We start from the raw sequence: 20,663 nt of genomic DNA, 5'->3' as shown, positions 1-20,663 counted from the left end.
TGCAGACAGTATAGGTAGCCAGGAATAGGTGCAGACAGTATAGGTAGCCAGGAATAGGTGCAGACAGTATAGGTAGCCAGGAATAGGTGCAGACAGTATAGGTAGCCAGGAATAGGTGCAGACAGTATAGGTAGCCAGGAATAGGTGCAGACAGTATAGGTAGCCAGGAATAGGTGCAGACAGTATAGGTAGCCAGGAATAGGTGCAGACAGTATAGGTAGCCAGGAATAGGTGCAGACAGTATAGGTAGCCAGGAACAGATACAGCCAGCATAGGTAGCCAGGAATAGGTGCCCACAGTATAGGTAGCCAGGAATAGGTGCAGACAGTATAGGTAGCCAGGAATAGGTGCCAGCAGTATGGGTAGCCAGGAATAGGTGCCAGCAGTATGGGTAGCCAGGAATAGGTGCCCGCAGTATAGGTAGCCAGGAATAGGTGCCCGCAGTATAGGTAGCCAGGAATAGGTGCCCGCAGTATAGGTAGCCAGGGCTTGAAGCAGCCAGAATAGGTAGCCAGGTGGAGGGGAGACGCAGCGGCGGGGGTAAACAAATGCTCACATTGCCGGGATACAGCAGGTGTGTACTAATTACATCTTCCTGTTCTTGCGTTCCATTTCTCTGTAACAGCACCAGTGCAGAATTTTTTTTTTTATTACCGAGAAACCCCAGGTAAGTATAAAAATTGCACATGACTTCATTTTAACCTCCCTGGCATTCAAGTGTAAAAAAACAAAATCACGTCAAAAAAAAAATAATTATAATGAATGGAATTTAATAATCACAAACAGAAAAAAAAGTCTTCTTATATTGATGAAGAAACAGATTCAGAAATAAAATGTACACATGCAGAAACAAACACAGAGAGATGGGGACTGTAGGTCTGTTCCTAATCTGTCCAAAAGTGGAAACCGTGCCATCTCTGTCCCCTGTACCTGCCCCATGTCCCCCTGTGCCTCCAGTATACCCCTCTGCATTACCTCTGTTCCCCCGTGCCTCCAGTGTCACGCTCTGTACCACACCTCTGCCCCCCACTGTTCCACCTCTGCCTCCCTGTCCATCTTTGTGCCTCCTTTCTCTAGTTCCTCCAGAGGCTCCCTGCATTCTGAGACCACCGATCCAGTACTGAGACCCTCTAGAAATTTGCAGTTGCGCTCCCATCCATGCGCACTGTGCAGGATGGCTCGTACAGAACCACGAAGCAGCTTGGGCTCGGCAGGAAAAGTAGAGCGGCTCCGTGGTACTGCACAGGCGTAAGGTGTCCTGCGCTCGTTTACGGACGGAAGCATCAACGCAAAATTCTAGACTGTCCCGACACTGGATCTCAGGTTTGCTTTAAAATGTATAAAATGTGTATGCAGAGCTAAAAACTCACTATATAGTGCACTATACCACAGCAAAGTATAATTTTACTGGTTTAAAAATCATAATTTTTTCAAAAAACAAATATTCTCAAAAACAAAGGTCTTTTTGAGAGCAAAGAGAAAAAAAAGTTTTGTATTGCTCCCACAGAAACCAACTTCACATTTCTGGGCCATTCGTATCGGCAGGTCATTCATAAGTCAGGTGTTGATGGGTCAAGGACTACTGGTACTTTATAATGTTCACCTAGAAAACCTCCTTTGTGTGGTACACCTTGAAGCAAGGGACCGGGCACAGTCCCACATCACAGTCCGGGCAATAAAAGCGGGTCTCTTTCCGGACCCTTTTTCCATCAGGGCCTCTTTTTGAGCAGCACACCTTGCACTGTCTGGTGGGTGTTAGCTTATGCGCGGTCGGTGGCAGATACTCTACAAAATGACGTCCGGTGAGTCGGGCCGGATTCACCACGTAGGACGCCCGCCGTCCCACTCTGCTTGCCACAGACTGCGCCGAACGATGCTTCACGCATATCGCCTCACAAATTTGCCACACGAAATCATGGTGTGGCACAGGCTTGTCGTTGCGTTTTTTGTACAAAACAAAAGCGTTCCAGAGGCACTGTTCCAGCAGATGGCGAAAAAGTTTTTTATAGTACTTCCGCTGCTGTTTCCGAACAGCCGGATAAAAGGTCAATGCCTGGTCAGCTCGGTCCAAATCCCCCATGGTGCGATGGTAGTCGAGCGCTACTATGGGCTTCTGGGCCTCCTTGCCACCTCTAGCTCTGGTGAGGGCAGTGGCGGCATTGTGCACAGTGCTGAGAAAGGACACATCCTTTTTATCGTGCCACCGTAGCGCCATGATCTTCCCCTTCTGCCAAGCCACGATCTCCCCACTCTTCAATTTCTTGGCAGAAAAGGTGTGTGGTAGTTGGTGCCGGTTAGGCCTTACAGTTCCATAAGCGTCTGTTTTATGCACTAACAGATGCTCATAGAGTTCAGGGGTGGTATAGAAACTGTCTGTTGTCAGACAGTACCCTTTATCCAGCAACGGCTCAATAAGAGTGAGCACAGATGAGGTTGCCAACCCATAGGCATTGTACTTTGGGTCAAACTTGGTGCCTTTTCCTGTGTACACCACGGAGTTCCAAATGTAACCAGACTGGGACTCACACAACATGATGGATCTGACCCCGAATCGAACCCTTTTGGAAGCAATGAACTGCACCCAGCTGAGCCTACCTTTATAGGTCATGATGCTCTCGTCGACAGTGACGTGTCGTTCTGGCATGTAGGAGGTTCTGAAGTTGGAGACGATTAGCTGGTATATCTCCCAAATCTTCTTAAGCTTGGGTGCAGGATGGGAGGCCTCATCAAAGCCCTCATTGTTTGTGAAGTGCAGGTACTTCATGATGAGGGAGAAGCGGTACTCTGGCATCACCGAACCAAAGAACGGTGTGGCCAGAATTTGGTTTGTGGACCAGTACCACTTCTGCAGCGGCTTACCCACCACTCCCTGGAGGATCACAAGGCTCAGGAACAGCCAGATGTCTTCGCTAGTGACCGGTTCCCACCTCCTGCTCCTGGAAAACATGCTTAAAGGAGCAGCCAGCTGCTGAGCTGCATAGCGATTGGTCTCCTGCACAATCATGCCGATGACCTCCTCACTCAGGAAAAGCTCCAGGTAGGCCAGGGGGCTGTGGTCACACTCCCGCTTCTGCCCGGGTGACCCAGTAAAAGGGAACCTAGGGGGCGGTGCCTGAGTCAGACACTCCATCTCGCTCCACGTGCTCACATCACTAACTGGATTTTCGTTTTCGCTGTCACTGGTGGACTCAGATCCTGATGACAGGTCTACCGGCCCTTCGCTGTCAGTCCACTCCGCCAGGGACTCCGCATCACTGTCCTCCAGGATGTCCATCAGTGCTTGGTCGGAGAGACGCTTTTTGGAGCTTGAGGCCATCACAGCAGGCAGGACACTGGTCAGTCAAAGGTCAGCCAAAGGTCAAGGGTCCACTAAAAAAATAAAAAAAAATTGCAGCAAAGATCACCAGAAATTACAGCGGTCGTTAGAACAACTATACTGCAACTCTGAATGAATCTAAGAAATCAGGCAAGTAAGCAATCTAAAGCACAGAAATCACAGGAGCGGTTATAACAACTTGCACTGGGACTCTGGAAAAAAAGGGAATAACTTACAAGCTATTTATATTGTACAGTAAAAAAGGCCCGCCCATTAAAAAATGGTCGCTAGGCCATGGCCGCTAAACCCCGGCAACACGCATACTGATGCGTCCTGCTCACCCGTCTCCCACCACTGTCCAAAGTATATGCACACAGGGAGATGTTGCTTGCTTGGCAGTTGGAAAAAGCTGTTATTTCCCACAATGCAACGAGGTTCACAGACAGCAAACTGTCAAGTCTGGAAGCACGGACACGCACACACAGGGACAGGACGCAGAGACAGGGGTTTTATTATATAGGATTAGATTCAATACAGGTGTCTGTGTTAAAACAAACACTTTTGAATTTTGTTTGATGATGTAATGCATGCGCTCGTCAGTAGGTGGTGCACGTACAGCATCATTACTCTCCCTGGGGGACGCCATCTTTACTCACCGGACCAGGATCCTGCATGGACAGAGGATTCCTGCGGCTAGAGGGACGACAAAAGTGTGGGACGACAAAAAGATGCCGGCAAAACTGGACGAAGCGAGTGGAGGCACCGCGGTCGGCAGTGGTAAGTGTGAGGAAGTGCTGAATAGGCCTGAATCATCCATACAGTTTCAAGTCATTTTTGGAGGCAGGTTAAAGGAAGCCTGGAGGCTGACATTACTATTACTTTTTTTTTTTTTTTTTTTTTTTAAGCCACTTATTTAGTGAATCACACCCGGAACAATCATGCAGATAAAAAAAAAAAAAAACACACATTTACACATTTTCTATCAAAGACATTACGTGCAATTCGAGTTACCCTGCATGCAGTGTGCAGAAACTGAAAACGCTGCTGTGCAAATTTTTTCTGCATACAGATTCTGGAACGAAAATAGGGCTATTGATATGCATTGCTGTACAAATTTGTGTGCAGAAAATGCACACGAGTTCCTGGGCTCTGAAATCAGAGTTAAGGAGTCGGAGCAATTTTTTTTTTAGGAACCTGGAGTCGGAGGTTTGATAAACTAAGTCAGGTTTGGAGGCAGATGATTTTTGTACCCACTCTATAGCCCTGACAAGTCTGTGGAGTCAAGTCGTCGGAGCAATGTTGAGTACCTGGAGTCAGTGGTTTGATAAACCAGTGAGTCCGATGATTTCTGTGCCAACTTCACAGAACTGGCGAATTCACATGTAGTGGAAATGAAAACTCAGAGTTCCGAAGCCAGAGAAAATAATGCCTGGTCTCCTAAGCTAAACAGCCTAGGCTAAGAATCGCTGGGAGGGCGGAGCTACATATCAATAGATTATAAGAAGGGTTTCTGATGCTAAAACCTGGAAAATGAATGTAAATGTGGGTATCTTTAATTTATTGCATCGGTGGCGCAGTGGTTAGCGCTCTCGCGTTGCAGCGCTGGGTAGCCGGTTCGTATCCCAGCCAGGTCATTATCTGCAAGGAGTTTGTATATTCTCCCCGTGTCTGTGTGTGTTTCCTCCGGGCACTCCAGTTTCCTCACACCCCAAAAACATACAGATAAGTTAATTGGCTTCCCCCCTAAATTGGCTCTAGACTACGATACATACACTACACGATATAGGCATATGACTATGGTAGTAACTAGATCGTGAGCTCCTTCAAGGGACAGTTAGTGACAAGACTATATATACTCTGTACAGCGCTGCAGAAGATGTTGGTGCTATATAAATACTAAATATTAATAATAATAAAATCCTACTATGTGTCACTACAGGGCCTCTAAAGTAAAACTCAAATACAGCTGATATGCAATCCATTTAGTTCAGTTCAGTTCAAGACTGCAAAGATTAAAGTGGATCTGAGATTATCTCTTACTCATTGCATAGTTGTGTTCCTTTCATATAGTTTATAGGTAGCACACACTATTGCAGAAATGTCAATGTGCTGATAATGTTAACATTGTCTATGTTCTGTACATGTTGCATGCACTGTACTCCGCTAATGTGGAGTGCTTTTTTTTTTTTTTTTGCCTAAGCCATGTGTACCAAAAGCATTTCCAGGTATGGCTCGGCCGTACTTGGCGAATGAACTTCTCATCTCTTACCTTATCTTGTAGGGCATTCCTCAAGCCAAATACTTTTTATGGTTTTAATAACTCTAATTCCCTATAAACTAAACAAGCCATCGCCCACAGCTTCTCCAGTGCCATAGCACTCTAAGAGCCATGTAGCAAGAACTTATGGGAGCTCAGTATGGGCAGGAGGAGGTGTTACTAGCCAGAGACGAGGGGAGGAGGAGGGTGGAGGAGAAGGGAGTGAAGTTTTTACAGGCTGAGGGCTGGAGATGCTATCAGCTTGCCTGTGTGTAATGATGACAAGCAGAACATGGCTGCTGTCATATCACAGGAAGAAATTAAACTGTTGAAGCTGTTTGCGGCTAGAATTGTTGTATAAACCATCTAAAATTCAGATAAGATATATAGACAAGTTACTTGTAATAGTTAGTTTTTCATCTTGGCTCCACTTTAATGGCAAACTTTATGGAAAAGTTATTTCATAGGGTTCCTAACGAACTGATACAGGAGGGTCCAGATTTCGCACACTAGTCAATAGATTGATCCAGCTATGGAAAATGATTAACATCAGCTCCTGCTCTGTTTAGCTGTCAGCTCAGTCAAACAAGGAGCTTGTAGGCAGTCTACAAAGTGTGTACAGATTATAGGCATGCGAACAACCCCCAATACAACTTAAGCCATTTTTTTTCCCCACAATATTTATTTACAGTATTATTTAGTCAGTGTTTGCCCATTGTAAAATCTTTCCTCTCCCTGATTTACATTCTGAAATGTCTCACAGGTGGCGTTATCTTTAGTCCTGTCAGATAATCTCTGCGGAATGTTTGTTTCTGAGAATTTAAACAATAATACCTGGTCTCCCAGAATGCTCTGGGGGAGAATTCCAAATAATAAACAGCCTAGCCCTAGGCTAAAGATCACTGAGAGGACAGGACTACATACCAATATACAGATATAGGAAGTGTTTTTGTGTGAATCTAAAGCAAGCAGAAACACCCAGTTTCCCAGAGTGCACTGGGGCAGAAGGCTGAATAAGGAGGATAAAAGAATAGACTGCGTAACTGAGCGGCAAAATGATAGAGCGGGAGAATCGAGCCGTGTATGCCCAGCATGATGTGCGCCACAAAGTAGGAACAGATTTCCAATAGATTTCAGAATGAAATCTATTGGAAATCGATCTAGTACACACCATACAATTTTCTGTAATGCTGGGAATACACGGATCATTTCTGAGCTGATAAGATGGCTCGATAGATGATTTCCGACATGTCCGATCACCGTTCCATTAGCTTGCCGCTCGATTTCTCATTGATGTGAAAAAAAGATAAGAAAAACTAGTGGAAGATAAGAGAATCAAGCGGCAAAACGCTCGGGCGCAGAATCGAGCATCAGAAACGACCCGTGTATTCCCAGCATTCGATTTTTCTGTTATGCTCGGTACACACCATACAATTCTGAGTTATGCTGGGTACACACATTACGATGTTTCGTGCGATTTTGCGATCCTATAATTTTTTCGTCATGATTCCGCACACGATTCTGCGCTCGATTATTAGTCATTAGATAGATGGTTCGATAGATAATTTTTGCTATGTCCGGTCTTATTTTCGATCGTTTTTCAGATCGATTTCTCATAAAAGGGAATGGAAATAGATAAGAAGAGATAATCGAATCGGAAATCGATTGGACGGAAAATCGACTGAAAAAAAAGCATTTTCTGTAGAGACTGGTCATGATCTCTGGTGCATTGTCTTCTGGTTATCTCCTGCTGAATAGAACAATGCCTGATTGCTCGGCAGATAGATGGAAAGATAGATACATTTCCAACATGTTGGAAATTATCTGGCAGGCAAATCTAAAGTGGCCCATACACCTAACGATTTTCCCGCCTATATACAGCAGATTCGATCACTGTGATCGAATCTGCTGTAAAAACGTTGCGCAAACGCTGACAGAACGATCGATTTCCGTCCGAAATCAATAGTTCCCGTCGATTCCAGTCGAGCCGTCCGTGCGGAAGATTTTGCTCGATCGCCGGCGGGTCGTGAGCGCGTCGATAGCGGCGTTCGAATGCCCGACGACCAACATTACCTACTCAGCCGTCGCGAGTCCCCTGGTCTCCGATGTCTTCTCCGCTGGGCTCTGGCTGGCTTCACTTCCTGTCCCGGCAGGAAGTTTAAACAGTAGAGCGCCATCTACTGTTTAAAACATCCCCCGGCAGGAAGTTCAGTGAAGCTGGAGCCGAGCGCGGAGAAGGAGACAGCGGAGACCAGGGGACTCGCGCCGGCTGGAGCAGGTAATGTATGCAGAGGGGGCGGCAGCTCCACAGATTGTGATCGGTTTCATGCTGAAATCGATTCACAATCTGTTTTCAGTAAAGGCAGCCATACGATCCCTCTCTGATCAGATTCGATCAGAGAGGGATCTATCTGTTGGTCAATCTGATGGCAAATCAACCAGTGTATGGCCACCTTAACAGAAAATTGTATGGTGTGTACCTAGCATAAAGGCATTACTGCACCATTAGATCCAATGCAACTCTATCAACTCTATTGGCCATCGATCCGCTCCCAGCACCAGATCGACCTAGATTTTCCATCCTGTCAAGATAGATCAAATCGATCGAAATTGGCCACACAACCGATTGGCCGTCCGACAGTGCCTCGATTCGCGATCGACCGAACGCTGAAATCGACCAGTGTATGGGCCCCTTTAGACATTTGTTCATAAGATTCTCCTGCCTCCCCATCACTGACTGATAACAGATTACCTGGATCATGGCATCCGTTCTCAGTGGAATACAGCAGAAATGAACTGACAAAAATTATCAGGATAGTTTCTCGAGCATCTTCCCACCTGCAGCTACTGCAAGAATTGCTCGGGGCAGTTTGCTCATGCAACACTACCAGAATGAACAGCTTCCACAAAAACAGAAAGAAAGAAATACAGATCAATAAAATACAGACGGCTCTGCTTTGCTAAGGGATACCGTGCGGCACCCGTGGGGAGCGCCTCAAATAGGCAAGCAGTAATCCCTATCCCCACACCTGAAATATGAGTATGTGTTTCGTAAGCGAGGACTCACAGACGTTTACACAGAAAAAGTCTGGCTCCAATTTCTTCTCTCCGAGGAGCAGCTGCCTCCCCCACCCTGCCTGACCTCAGCCCCAGTCAGCTACCCTCTGCTGCACACACAGCTAAACATCCTAACGCAAGCTCTGCAGGCCTGCTCTGTGCACGCCACAAGGGAACATGCCACGACTTTTCTAAATAAACTTCTAAAGCGAATCTCCCCCTAAGGAAAGCTTGTTAAAGTGGACCTAAACTCGTGCACAGGACAGGAAGGAAACAGAAAAACCCATCCTGTATGTAATTAGAGTTTAGCCCAAGCCTGGGCAAACTTTGGCTGCCCAGGCCGCATTCTGCAGACCCAGTGTTCTCCCCAGATTTTTTTTCCAGCCGGGTGGATGAAAAAGTAGCCGGGTGGGGCGAGATGAGAGAATGCAGGGCCGGTGCTTCTGTGCACAACTCTGCTTACAGCATAGGAGGAAGTGAGCCAATGACAGCCGGATGCTCACCAAAACTAGCTGGGTGAAGCACCTGGCTAAAAGGGCCTGGGGAGAACACAGAGACCACATTCCTGGACCCCTCCCTCCCTGCAGAGCGGGCGATTAGCTGGGGTTAAAACTCACCTATTTGCTGCTTCTTACGTTACGTCTCCATAGCAACAGGGCGTCACGTGGCGCGCCAGCATATGACACGCTGACAGTGTGTAACGCGCTGCCACGTCCCGACACGTGACACTCTGTTGCCATGCAGTCGCAACGCTGATTGGCGAGCAGGTGAGTTTTAACCCCCCACTCATCGCCCGCTCACCCACTAGTCAGGCCGTAGATTGCCCAGCGCTGGTTTAGCCTGTCTAATCACCCCCTCGTCTGACTAATCACCACTGTAATTTTGATCTCTGAGCTGTGTCAGCTCAGGATTTTCCTCTGGATTTTCCTCCACGGCAGAGCAGCTAATTATTAAACACAGGATGTTAACCCTATGTCTGCTTCCATGAAAGCAGGAAGTAGACCCACTATAGATGTTGCAGGATTATATCAGCTGTAACAAACAAATGTTTTTCTTTACAAGGTTATTGTGATGTTGCGCATCTTTTAGAACTGAGGGGAAGTTCCGAGTTCAGGTCCGCTTTAAATTGTGTGGTCTTATGGGGGTCCAGTAGGCTTTTACATATCTACAGCGGGTGCCCCGTTACCCCCCCCCCCAATCTATAAGGAGGCATCCATTTTCTATGTCCCTGTGTCCGAGAACCGTAGCTTGACTTTCCCATTGTGATGTCCTGCGTCTCCAGCTGCTGCAATGCATGCAGGGAGATATAGTTTCCATTGCGGTGATTACATCTCCTGCGCTGGCTGTTGTAGCCACATCGATGAACTACATCTCCCGGCATGCATTGCAGCGGCCAAGGACATACCAGAGGGAACTTCAACCGTGGTTCTGCAGTACAGGGACATACAAAAGAGAGGCCTCCATATAGATTGGGTCTGCCGAGCAACTCCCTGTGAGTAAGTGCCTGCTGCACCCCCAAAGCCCACACAATTACTGAACCTCCCTTAGGGGGAAGATTCATTTTAAAAGTTTTTAAAATATTGTACAAAGTTTCCTTTAGGTGCGTTTAGCATGGAAAGAGCAGGCCGAGAGTGCATCATAGATCTCTTGCAGCTTGTTTTTGTACTCTGGCTTTAGCTCAGCTATAAGGCACTGCAATAAATACAAACGTTACATCACCCTAAAGATGGAAACAGATGTACATTAAAAACACTGTATGGGTCAGATGTCTGTTCCTCTCTCTTGGCATTATGACCCATGAGGTCAGTTATGTGACCAAGTGATCAAGTGTAGTATAGAAAATCTTTATAGTCATTGTAACAACCGAAATTGTACAACAAAATTCTTAAAGTATGCTGACCAGTTAGCAGATTTATCAACTACACTCTACAGGAGACCTGCTGAAAGCATTTCTCTAAGTACATATATCTGTTTGTCTTTGGAAAATGCATTAGAAATGCATATTTAAAGTGTAACTGTCAGGCATAAAATACAAAAAACAATTCTTTATTTTTATCTGGTAAACAAGTAATAAGGATGCTAACCAGGCAATCCAAAAGTTAAAATCACTATTACTTTTCTTGTTGATAAATGATCTTTCCCCGGTTTACCTGATTCTTATTTGGTACACACACAATTTGGTACACAAAAGGGAAGTTGCAGGGCATGCTGGGTTGTCCTTTTTTGCTTCTGTACTTCCCCTCAGACTTAACAAATGCAGCCTGATTGGCTGAAGCCTCTTTCCCTCTTGTTTTCCCCTCCCACACCTTTGTTCTTCGCTGATTGGCCAGTATTTCTCATGCTGAGACAATGCACTTTCTATAGCGAAGGGCCAACAATGTATACACAATCAGGCAGAGGAGAGTAAGTGAGGAAATGACGCCAGGATTGGCTTCAAAATAGCCACAGTTAAAATGGGAAATGCTAAGGAGGATTTTTTTTTTTACTTCCTATATCTATACATTGATAGGTAGCCCCGCCCTCCAAGTATTTTTTGACTAACCGTGCAGAATTCTCATCCTCAAGCATTCTGGAAGACCAGGTATTGTTTCTACTGACTTCGGAACGCACAACATACATTCAGCAGTGATACACCTGCCAGCAGTAAAGATTACCTCCTCCCCCCTCCTCCCTTTTAGAAAATTTCAGAATGTAAGTCAGGGTGAAGAAAGATTTTACAATGGGCAAATAGTGCATAACTAATTCATCAATGAATACTGTAAAAAAAAAAAAAAAAAAAAAATATTCATCATACTTTCACTACAGTTTCTCATTAACCCCTCTCTCCTCAGTATATGAAGAAAGAAGATGTGGGGTCAGAACTTCCCCGTTTTGTGGTTCCTGGCAGCCAGGCACAGAACCTTTCCCATCACTGTCAGAGAGAGATGCGTCGTCAAAAGGCCCCTCCCTTCTTCAAAAGCACCACCTCCTGGTCTTGTGATGGTAGGCAGCAAATACCAGTTAGGGTATGCGTTGTCTGCATAGCCGATACAAGTGGATGGCCCTGTTTCCCCTTGTCAGTAATCCTGAGCGTTTTTCTGTGCGGGAGAAATCTGCACGGAAGAGCCCTCAGAATTCGCACCACGCACATCGCTATGCGAATCGCCGCTAATGTATTTAATAGGGAAATCGCATGCGGTTTTGGCATGCGTTTACCGCGATTTTGCATGCGATTACGCATAGGAACTAATGTTAAATCACACAGGCAGTGACATGGTTAAAATCGCATAAATACTAACCTATGCGAAATCGCGGTAAAAAAAAATGTATGCGGAATCACACCCGTCAGCGGGAATCAGCGGCTATTCCGCACCGCACAAGTGGAAACGGGCCCTTACTGTTTACAATTAACAGGACCGAATAGCATATGCTTGGCTGTCCTGCCTGGGTCAGCTGACATGATGACCTACATTCATCCTTTCTTGTGCTCTACCACCTGTTCTGAGGGGCTATGGAACCGGCTAAGCCTGGACAATCACCCAGATAAGCCCCCCTCCACCTGACAAATGCATTCCAGATCCACCCTCCTCCCACCATGTTAAAGTGCCAGATGTTTGAGAATGAAGTCCTGGAGCCATCCCAGCTGGTATGGCATCTTTTTCTGGAGCGCTAAAGCTGGCCATACACTGGCCCGCTTTTGCCGCCGTTTCGACAGCAGATTCGATCACTGGGATCGAATCTGCTGCCAATCGTTCGCGCTAAACGCACCCGCCGATCCAATTTCCTCCTAAAATCGGATCGGTCCATGGATCGCGCCGTGCGGGAAATTACCGTCGATCGCCCGCGGGTAGGGAGCGCATCGCTAGCGGCGGCCGATCCGATACAGATATACATTACCTGACGCTGGCTCCCGGGCATCTTCTCCGCGCTGCACCGCTCTGTTCCTGCTTCCATCCCAGCGTACATTAACTTCCTGTGTCACTCCAGTGACCAGGAAGTTCAAATAGAGGGCGCTCTATTTGAACTTCCTGGTCACGGAATGACACAGTGTGCGCTGGGATGCGGTGCGGAGAAGAGGACCCGGAGCCAGCTTCAGGTAATGTATACGGGGGGGAGGGGGTTAATTTGATCAGATAGGGATCTGTCAGTTGGTCGGTCTAATGGCAAATCGACCAGTGTATGGCTACCTTAACTATCCAGAAATTCCCATCTAATATGCAGCACAAAGCAGGAGCCATTGTTACTCCTTTTCAACACTTTCACTATTCTGGTGAACGGTAAAAGACTTTCTCACCCCATCTGACAATTCCTACTAAGACCACAAAGGATGGGGGGTCTAGAGGGGTCCACAAGACATGATATCACACAGAGCTGAATTGAGAGAAGCTCTTATTTATTTACTCAGACTAGAAGAGGATGACAGATCTGCCTGTTGTGGCTTCAGGAGTTGGCTTCCAGGATCTGCCCTGTTTCTACAGCCGATATATGAATACAAGGCAACTCGTACGAGGTTTGTTTGTTTTTCCTTGTATACAAACGGAACACCCACCAGCATTTGCTTCAGCAGGTTTCTCCATCATATAAAAGCTTTTCTTGGGGCTCGTACAGGTATAGTCCCCAGTTAACGAACGAGATAGGGACTGCAGGTTCATTCTTAACCTGAATCTGTTCTTAAGTTGGAACATTGTGCCATCTCTGTCCCCTGTACCTCCTCTGTGCCTCCAGTGTCCCCCTCTGTGTCACCTCTGCCCCCTGTACCTCCTCTGTGCCTCCAGTGTCCCCCTCTGTGCCATCTCTGTCCCCTGTACCTCCTCTGTGCCTCCAGTGTCCCCCTCTGTGTCACCTCTGCCCTCTGTACCTCCTCTGTGCCTCCAGTGTCCCCCTCTGTGCCATCTCTGCCCTCTGTGCCTCCAGTGTCCCCCTCTGTGTCACCTCTGCCCCCTGTACCTCCTCTGTGCCTCCAGTGTCCCCCTCTGTGTTACCTCTGCCCCTGTACCTCCTCTGTGCCTCCAGTGTCCCCCTCTGTGTCACCTCTGCCCCCTGTACCTCCTCTGTGCCTCCAGTGTCCCCCTCTGTGTCACCTCTGCCCTCTGTACCTCCTCTGTGCCTCCAGTGTCCCCCTCTGTGTCACCTCTGCCCTCTGTACCTGTTTATACAAGTTTAAAAGGCATTTTTTCTTGAATTTTATAAAATCGATTTTCTCAAAAACTACAAGTCCAATCTGAAAAAAAAATTTTTGACTTGTTCCCATGGAAACACAGAATCCGTGCCGTTTGTGTCAGCGGGTCGTTTGTAAGTCGGGGACTACCTGCACATGCTTGACTTTAGTCAGCTGAGGCGGGCGATAATCGCCTCAACCGATAATCAGGCTCGCAAACCCGGACCCGCAAGGAGGGTCAACTCACCTTCTTCAAGGCCAATTCCACTGTCTACTCCTTTTGCCTCACTGCATAGCAACACAGCGCTACGTCAGGCTACACAGCTGACTCGTGTCTGTGCAGCCTGGCCCAGTGATGTCACGGATCCCCGAGGGATAGGGCCATCAAAGGTGTGTATGCGCCATTAAAGTGGACCTGAATTTTTGCAGAGAAATGCACCCTGTATATATTTAGAGAGTTTAGCCTGTCTAATTCCCCCCTCAACTAACCACAACTGTAATTTGACCTCTCAGCCGTGTCAGCTGGCTGCCTTGGCAGAGCAGCAAATTTGTAAACACAGGATGTCATCCATAGGTCTGCTTCCATTAAAGCAGGAAGTAGACAAACTTCAGATTTAGATCAGCTGTAACAAAGAAATGTTATTCTTTAAAGGTAATAAATTGTTGCATATCTTTTAGAACACAGAGAAAGTTCTAAGCTCAGGTGCGCTCTAAGGTTCGGCTCCTACTTGCGCACAGACAAGTTCAGTGTGCTTAGGTGGCTATGGGCAATGCATCCGCCCGTCCAGAAAACCGATTTATTACATGGCAAGTGGAAGCGGACCCCATTTTTAATGAAAGGATAGGATGCTTCCTGCGTTGCTCGGGACTACTAAAAACATACCAAACTGCTATATTTTCTGCTCAAGTGGTAAGGAAACGGAGCATAAATAAGCAGAAAAACAAGTTAAGTTTCAGCTACTCAACCCCAATTCCAAGGAGCTGGTCTGGCCACAATGGTTCCTCTTTTAGAGCGATTATTTACCTTTAGTGGAAACATCACTCGGCAACAAGACCCTCCCCCATAATGCCGCCATGTAAGATGATCTAAAGCTATGTAATCTCATACTATACAAAACTACAGATTTTGCCGTATCGAGTGACAAAAAAATGTAACCGAACGACGACGACTAGCGACCGATATCAGACATTTTGCCCGATCCATCCTGCGGATTAAATCTGCTGTTGGTAAGATATCATGCAGTTGGCCACGTGGGTACAATGTTAAACGACAATGTTTTACAGAATGCGCACATGTGTGTAATGTAACGTCTGTTTGCACACTAAGTATTCTTGCTATGGATATATGATGACTCGCCTGCTTCAAGGGCAGGAACCTCTGTAATAGCCACGCCTCCAAGGGAAGGGAGTAATGCTGGGAATACACGGTTCGTTTTTGCCTTCGTTTAAACCTTCGATTCGTTCGGTAAACGAATCGAGTGTTGAAAACGTATGTGAAAATAGTCATAATCTCATTATAATTTCGATTAATAGACCCCAAAAACGAACGACTAGTGATCGAACATGTTTGATATTATCTCTCTTTATCCATCTAATCGAGCCATTGGTAGGCTTGATGGCTGTTCAGATCGATTATATATTCGTTTATGCTAGTCCGTCCCTGTAAAAAGGGATTTTCGTTTCGTTTCTTTGCAGCCTTCGATCATTGGAAAAACGAAACCATCAGAATCGAAAAAAAAAACGAAACCGTGGGTGGTGATATTAACCGTATGACCGATTATTTCGGGATCGAAAAGGACAAAAGGCACAATCGAAACGAAGGTTTAAACGAAGGCAAAAACGAACCGTGTATTCCCAGCATAAGGGTGCATACGCACATTCAATCTTGATTGGCCAATTTTTCAATTTGCATTTAGGGCTGGTGCACACCGAGCGGCTTTTTCAGCGTTTCTGCAGCCGCTTGAGGCTGAAGATAAGCTTGGTCAATGTATCTCAATGGGGTGGTTCACACCAGAGCGGGAGGCATTTTGCTGAAACGCATACTCCCGGGTTGAGGCATTTTTTTGGATTGTGGATGCGTTTCTGCCTCAATGTTAAGTATAGGAAAAACGCAAACCGCTCTGAAAAACGCCTGTTCAGAGCGGTTTTGCCGGCGTTTTTGTTACAGAAGCTGTTCAGTAACAGCTTTACTGTAACAATATATGAAATCTACTACACCAAAACCGCAAAACGCTAGCTGAAACGCTACAGAAAAATAAGAAAAAAAGAGTTTCAAAATCTGCTAGCATTTTGTGGATCTGCTAGCGGTTTGTGGTGTGCACCAGGCCTTAAAGTGAGTCGGAAGTGTAATAAAAAAACAAAAACAAATACGCACTTAAAGTAAACCTGTACTGAAAAAAAAAAATTTCCCTGGGGGGTACTCACCTCACTAGGGCGAAGCCTCTGGACCCTATTGAGGATTCCCCCGTCCTCCTGTGTCCCACGGCTGTCTTGCTGCAGCCCACAGAACACACAGGCGACAAATCCGAGAGTCTGTTCAATATTTAGCTTTCCAGGCTCCAGCGGGACTTGCGCCTGCGCAGTAGAGCGGCCCGACGGAAATCGGCTATTTTTCTCCGTGCAGAGAGCGGATACTGCGCCTGCGCTGGAGCCAAATATTTACAACGCCGCCACTCCGGGAGGATTTTCGCCGCCACCGTGGGACCGAGGACGACGGGGAAGCCTAAATAGGACCCGGAGGCTTCCCCCACCCGAGGTGAGTACCCCCCAGGGGAGTTTTTTTCATTACAGATTTTCTTTAAGGAGAGGGAAGGCTCAGGGTCCTATAGAGCTTTCCCGTTCCTCCTATGGTCCCCGCGTTCCACCGATGTGTCCCCCATTAGCAGTCTTGTGCATGCGCAATACAGAGCGGCCCGTCTTCAGGAGCACTCAGGCTCCCGAAGACTGCCGAAGCCTCCCACAGCGGAAGAGAGAGAAGTCTCTGACCCATCAGTCAGAGACTGCTAACAGGGGACACATCGGTGGAACGCAACCGTAGGGGGAACAGGAAGGCTCTATAGGACCCAGAGCCTTCCCTCTACTTTGGTGAGTATCTTTTTTAATTTTATTACACTTCAGACTCCCTTTAATGTAAGAGCTTACCTATGCAATCTGTTCATAGTACAGTAAAAGCCCCATTATCCAGCACCAATGGGGATTGGCTGATGCCAGGTAAGTATAGTTTCTGGTTGCTTGAGAGTCTATGTTAAAGTTAGGCCTAGCTAGAAAAAACAAAAAACAAAACAAACAGTACTATACCCCACACTGTGTACTTACCATAAACTCTGTATTTAATTAATTATTGTATTTCACCATTAGGACAAAGGATAGACTTAACATAATGTAACAGGAGGTTTAGTACTGTATAAAAAAAATGTAGAAGTAGATTTTTGCATCCTGCAAGGCCAGAATTTTTTTTTCTGGCTGCTTGAGACTTCTTTAATTGAGTTCTGGATAACGGGACTTTTAATGTATTCAAAATCTGTTGGCCCTCATTCTACAGTACATTTTATAATACTACATCAGGTATTCTAAATACAGTGATAATACATTGCAAATACTGATGTTGACTTGGTACACACTGGAACCATGTGCATCATGCGTTATACAGAGATAACCATTTGTGACATGCCTATGTACAGTACACAGAACAGGGAAAAATCAGTACATGGAGATGCCATACACTAATGCCTGGTACACACCATGCACTTTCTCGTCAGATCAAATTGATAATTTCTGACAGGTTTGATCTGATTCTGATCACTTCTCCGATCACTTGTATACAAAATGTATTTATTATTTATTCTATTTATAAAGCGCCGACATTACCCAGCGCTGAAAAATGAAGAAAAACTATCAGAAATCAGGTTGGACCAGTCAGAAATTATCAAAAACTTTCAAAGTCTCCTGCGGCAGGAGATTTGAACCGGGGATCCAGCGCTGGAACGCAGGGACCGTGAGAGGAACTTCTCCTTACGTGAGTAACTGTATCTTGCTTTTATTTTGCTTTAGATTTACTTTAACTATGTATTTATTTGTACTTGTATTATTGAACGTCAGGACTGTACAGTGTCTTGAATTTCTCATGTATATATGTTCCCTAATATTTGTTTTGTACTATGTACAGCGTGCTATAGAAATGTTGGCACTGTAAAATAAATAATAATAATACAGGTGATGGCAAGCCTAGACAATTGTGCTGATGAGTAGAGAAGTCTGAAATTTATAAGTTTATGGGCAATGCGCTGCTGGGGAAGTATATAGGGGATGCGCCGCTAGGTCATGATACCGGCGACGCCCTGCCATCCGGCGAGTCCCCCTGGGTCAACATACGGGGATACACTACTGTTAGTGAAGAGTAAGTATACAGGGGATGTGGCGCTGAGTCAATATATGGGCAATATGCAGCTGGGTTAGCTCATGGACGATGTGCATAACTACCAATAGTGATGTGTTAGCATACAGGGGATGCATCGCTGGTTCAGTATACGGGGATGAGGTGCTGGGTCAGTGTTCTCAGAGATGTGTCGCTGGGTCAGCTTACGGGGATATACTACTGTACTACTGTTAGTGCTCGGTCACCAGACAAGCGATGCGCCGCTCGGTCACCAGACAAGCGATGCGCCGCTGGGTCACCAGACAAGCGATGCGCCGCTGGGTCACCAGACAAGCGATGCGCCGCTGGGTCACCAGACAAGCGATGCGCCGCTGGGTCACCAGACAAGAGATGCGCCGCTGGGTCACCAGACAAGAGATGCGTCGCTGGGTCACCAGACAAGAGATGCGTCGCTGGGTCACCAGACAAGAGATGCGTCGCTGGGTCACCAGACAAGAGATGCGTCGCTGGGTCACCAGACAAGCGATGCGCCGCCACCGGGTCACCAGACAAGAGATGCGTCGCTGGGTCACCAGACAAGAGATGCGTCGCTGGGTCACCAGACAAGAGATGCGCCGCTGGGTCAACAGACAAGAGATGCGCCGCTGGGTCAACAGACAAGCGATGCGCCGCTGGGTCAACAGACAAGCGATGCGCCGCTGGGTCAACAGACAAGCGATGCGCCGCCGGGTCAACAGACAAGCGATGCGCCGCCGGGTCACCAGACAAGCGATGCGCCGCCGGGTCACCAGACAAGAGATGCGCCGCCGGGTCACCAGACAAGAGATGCGCCGCTGGGTCAACAGACAAGCGATGCGCCGCTGGGTCAACAGACAAGCGATGCGCCGCTGGGTCAACAGACAAGCGATGCGCCGCTGGGTCAACAGACAAGCGATGCGCCGCCGGGTCAACAGACAAGCGATGCGCCGCCGGGTCACCAGACAAGCGATGCGCCGCCGGGTCACCAGACAAGCGATGCGCCGCCGGGTCACCAGACAAGCGATGCGCCGCCGGGTCACCAGACAAGCGATGCGCCGCCGGGTCACCAGACAAGCGATGCGCCGCCGGGTTACCAGACAAGCGATGCGCCGCCGGGTCACCAGACAAGCGATGCGCCGCCGGGTCACCAGACAAGCGATGCGCCGCCGGGTCACCAGACAAGAGATGCGTCGCCGGGTCACCAGACAAGAGATGCGTCGCCGGGTCACCAGACAAGAGATGCGTCGCCGGGTCACCAGACAAGAGATGCGTCGCTGGGTCACCAGACAAGAGATGCGTCGCTGGGTCACCAGACAAGAGATGCGTCGCTGGGTCACCAGACAAGAGATGCGTCGCTGGGTCACCAGACAAGCGATGCGCCGCCACCGGGTCACCAGACAAGAGATGCGTCGCTGGGTCACCAGACAAGAGATGCGCCGCTGGGTCAACAGACAAGAGATGCGCCGCTGGGTCAACAGACAAGCGATGCGCCGCTGGGTCAACAGACAAGCGATGCGCCGCTGGGTCAACAGACAAGCGATGCGCCGCTGGGTCAACAGACAAGCGATGCGCCGCTGGGTCAACAGACAAGCGATGCGCCGCCGGGTCAACAGACAAGCGATGCGCCGCCGGGTCACCAGACAAGCGATGCGCCGCCGGGTCACCAGACAAGCGATGCGCCGCCGGGTCACCAGACAAGCGATGCGCCGCCGGGTCACCAGACAAGCGATGCGCCGCCGGGTCACCAGACAAGCGATGCGCCGCCGGGTCACCAGACAAGCGATGCGCCGCCGGGTCACCAGACAAGCGATGCGCCGCCGGGTCACCAGACAAGCGATGCGCCGCCGGGTCACCAGACAAGCGATGCGCCGCCGCCGGGTCACCAGACAAGCGATGCGCCGCCGCCGGGTCACCAGACAAGCGATGCGCCGCCGCCGGGTCACCAGACAAGCGATGCGCCGCCGCCGGGTCACCAGACAAGCGATGCGCCGCCGCCGGGTCACCAGACAAGCGATATACTACTGTTGGTGATGGGAGAGTATACAGGGATAAACTGCTGATAGTGTTGTGTTGGTATGGAGGGAATGAGGAGATGCACTACTGATAGTGATGGGATAGTATATGGGTTAGCATACACGCTGCTGGCCGGTCTGTACACAATAACGGTCACCGGGCAGAGAGGAGGCCCACGGGCCGGGATTGCGGCTCTCCTTTGTCCACTGTCCGCCATGATGAGGCCGCATCCCCCCTCCCCCTGGCTTCGAGCATGAGGCCCCCTCCTCAGGCGGGCGAGGGGTCTCGGGGAGCCGCAGTGCTGATGCTCATACTGACCGTGCCGGGCCGCCGCTCCTCCGCTCACCTGCAGCACGATGCGCCTCACAAAGCGCCGTCACGTGACTCCTCCCCTCCCCCGGCCTCGCGGACAGCTTCCCGGCATGACGTCACCGGACCGCGACCCCTCGTGCTCCCCCCTCCCCGCGCAGCACCGTCTTGGTGCCGAGAG

The 20,663-nt window shown here is 48.3% G+C and overlaps 2 protein-coding genes across 11 annotated transcripts in view; both read right to left on the bottom strand.

The window, feature by feature from the left end:
* The window catches only part of UBAP2 (ubiquitin associated protein 2), a 132,844-nt gene that overhangs the window by 112,072 nt on the left and 109 nt on the right, over window positions 1-20,663 (bottom strand). The window contains exon 1 of one of the 10 annotated variants that reach the window (XM_068251726.1): window positions 20,520-20,573. The exons of 8 other annotated variants lie outside the window; for them this stretch is intronic. The gene's annotated coding sequence lies outside the window, so the exon portion shown is untranslated. Of the gene's footprint in view, window positions 1-3,657; window positions 3,678-20,519; window positions 20,574-20,663 lie in introns of those variants that run through there. One more of the 10 variants, XM_068251730.1, reaches the window with a different exon arrangement.
* Window positions 800-20,566, bottom strand: LOC137531816 (piggyBac transposable element-derived protein 4-like). The gene is made up of 2 exons (XM_068251780.1): window positions 20,492-20,566; window positions 800-3,369 (listed from the first exon to the last, which is right to left on the bottom strand). Exon 2 carries the CDS (start codon window positions 3,314-3,316, stop codon window positions 1,604-1,606), a length of 1,713 nt encoding a protein of 570 aa, XP_068107881.1. The 5' UTR covers window positions 3,317-3,369; window positions 20,492-20,566; the 3' UTR covers window positions 800-1,603.

The sequence above is a fragment of the Hyperolius riggenbachi genome, chromosome 1 (genome assembly GCF_040937935.1).
Source record: "Hyperolius riggenbachi isolate aHypRig1 chromosome 1, aHypRig1.pri, whole genome shotgun sequence".
NCBI classification, from domain to species: domain Eukaryota; kingdom Metazoa; phylum Chordata; class Amphibia; order Anura; family Hyperoliidae; genus Hyperolius; species Hyperolius riggenbachi.
This window is presented reverse-complemented; position numbering and strand designations above follow the sequence as displayed.

Bases quoted from the DNA above. Each gene is read 5' to 3' on its own strand.
- LOC137531816 (XM_068251780.1), bottom strand. From the start codon at position 3,316: ATGGCCTCAAGCTCCAAAAAGCGTCTCTCCGACCAAGCACTGATGGAC.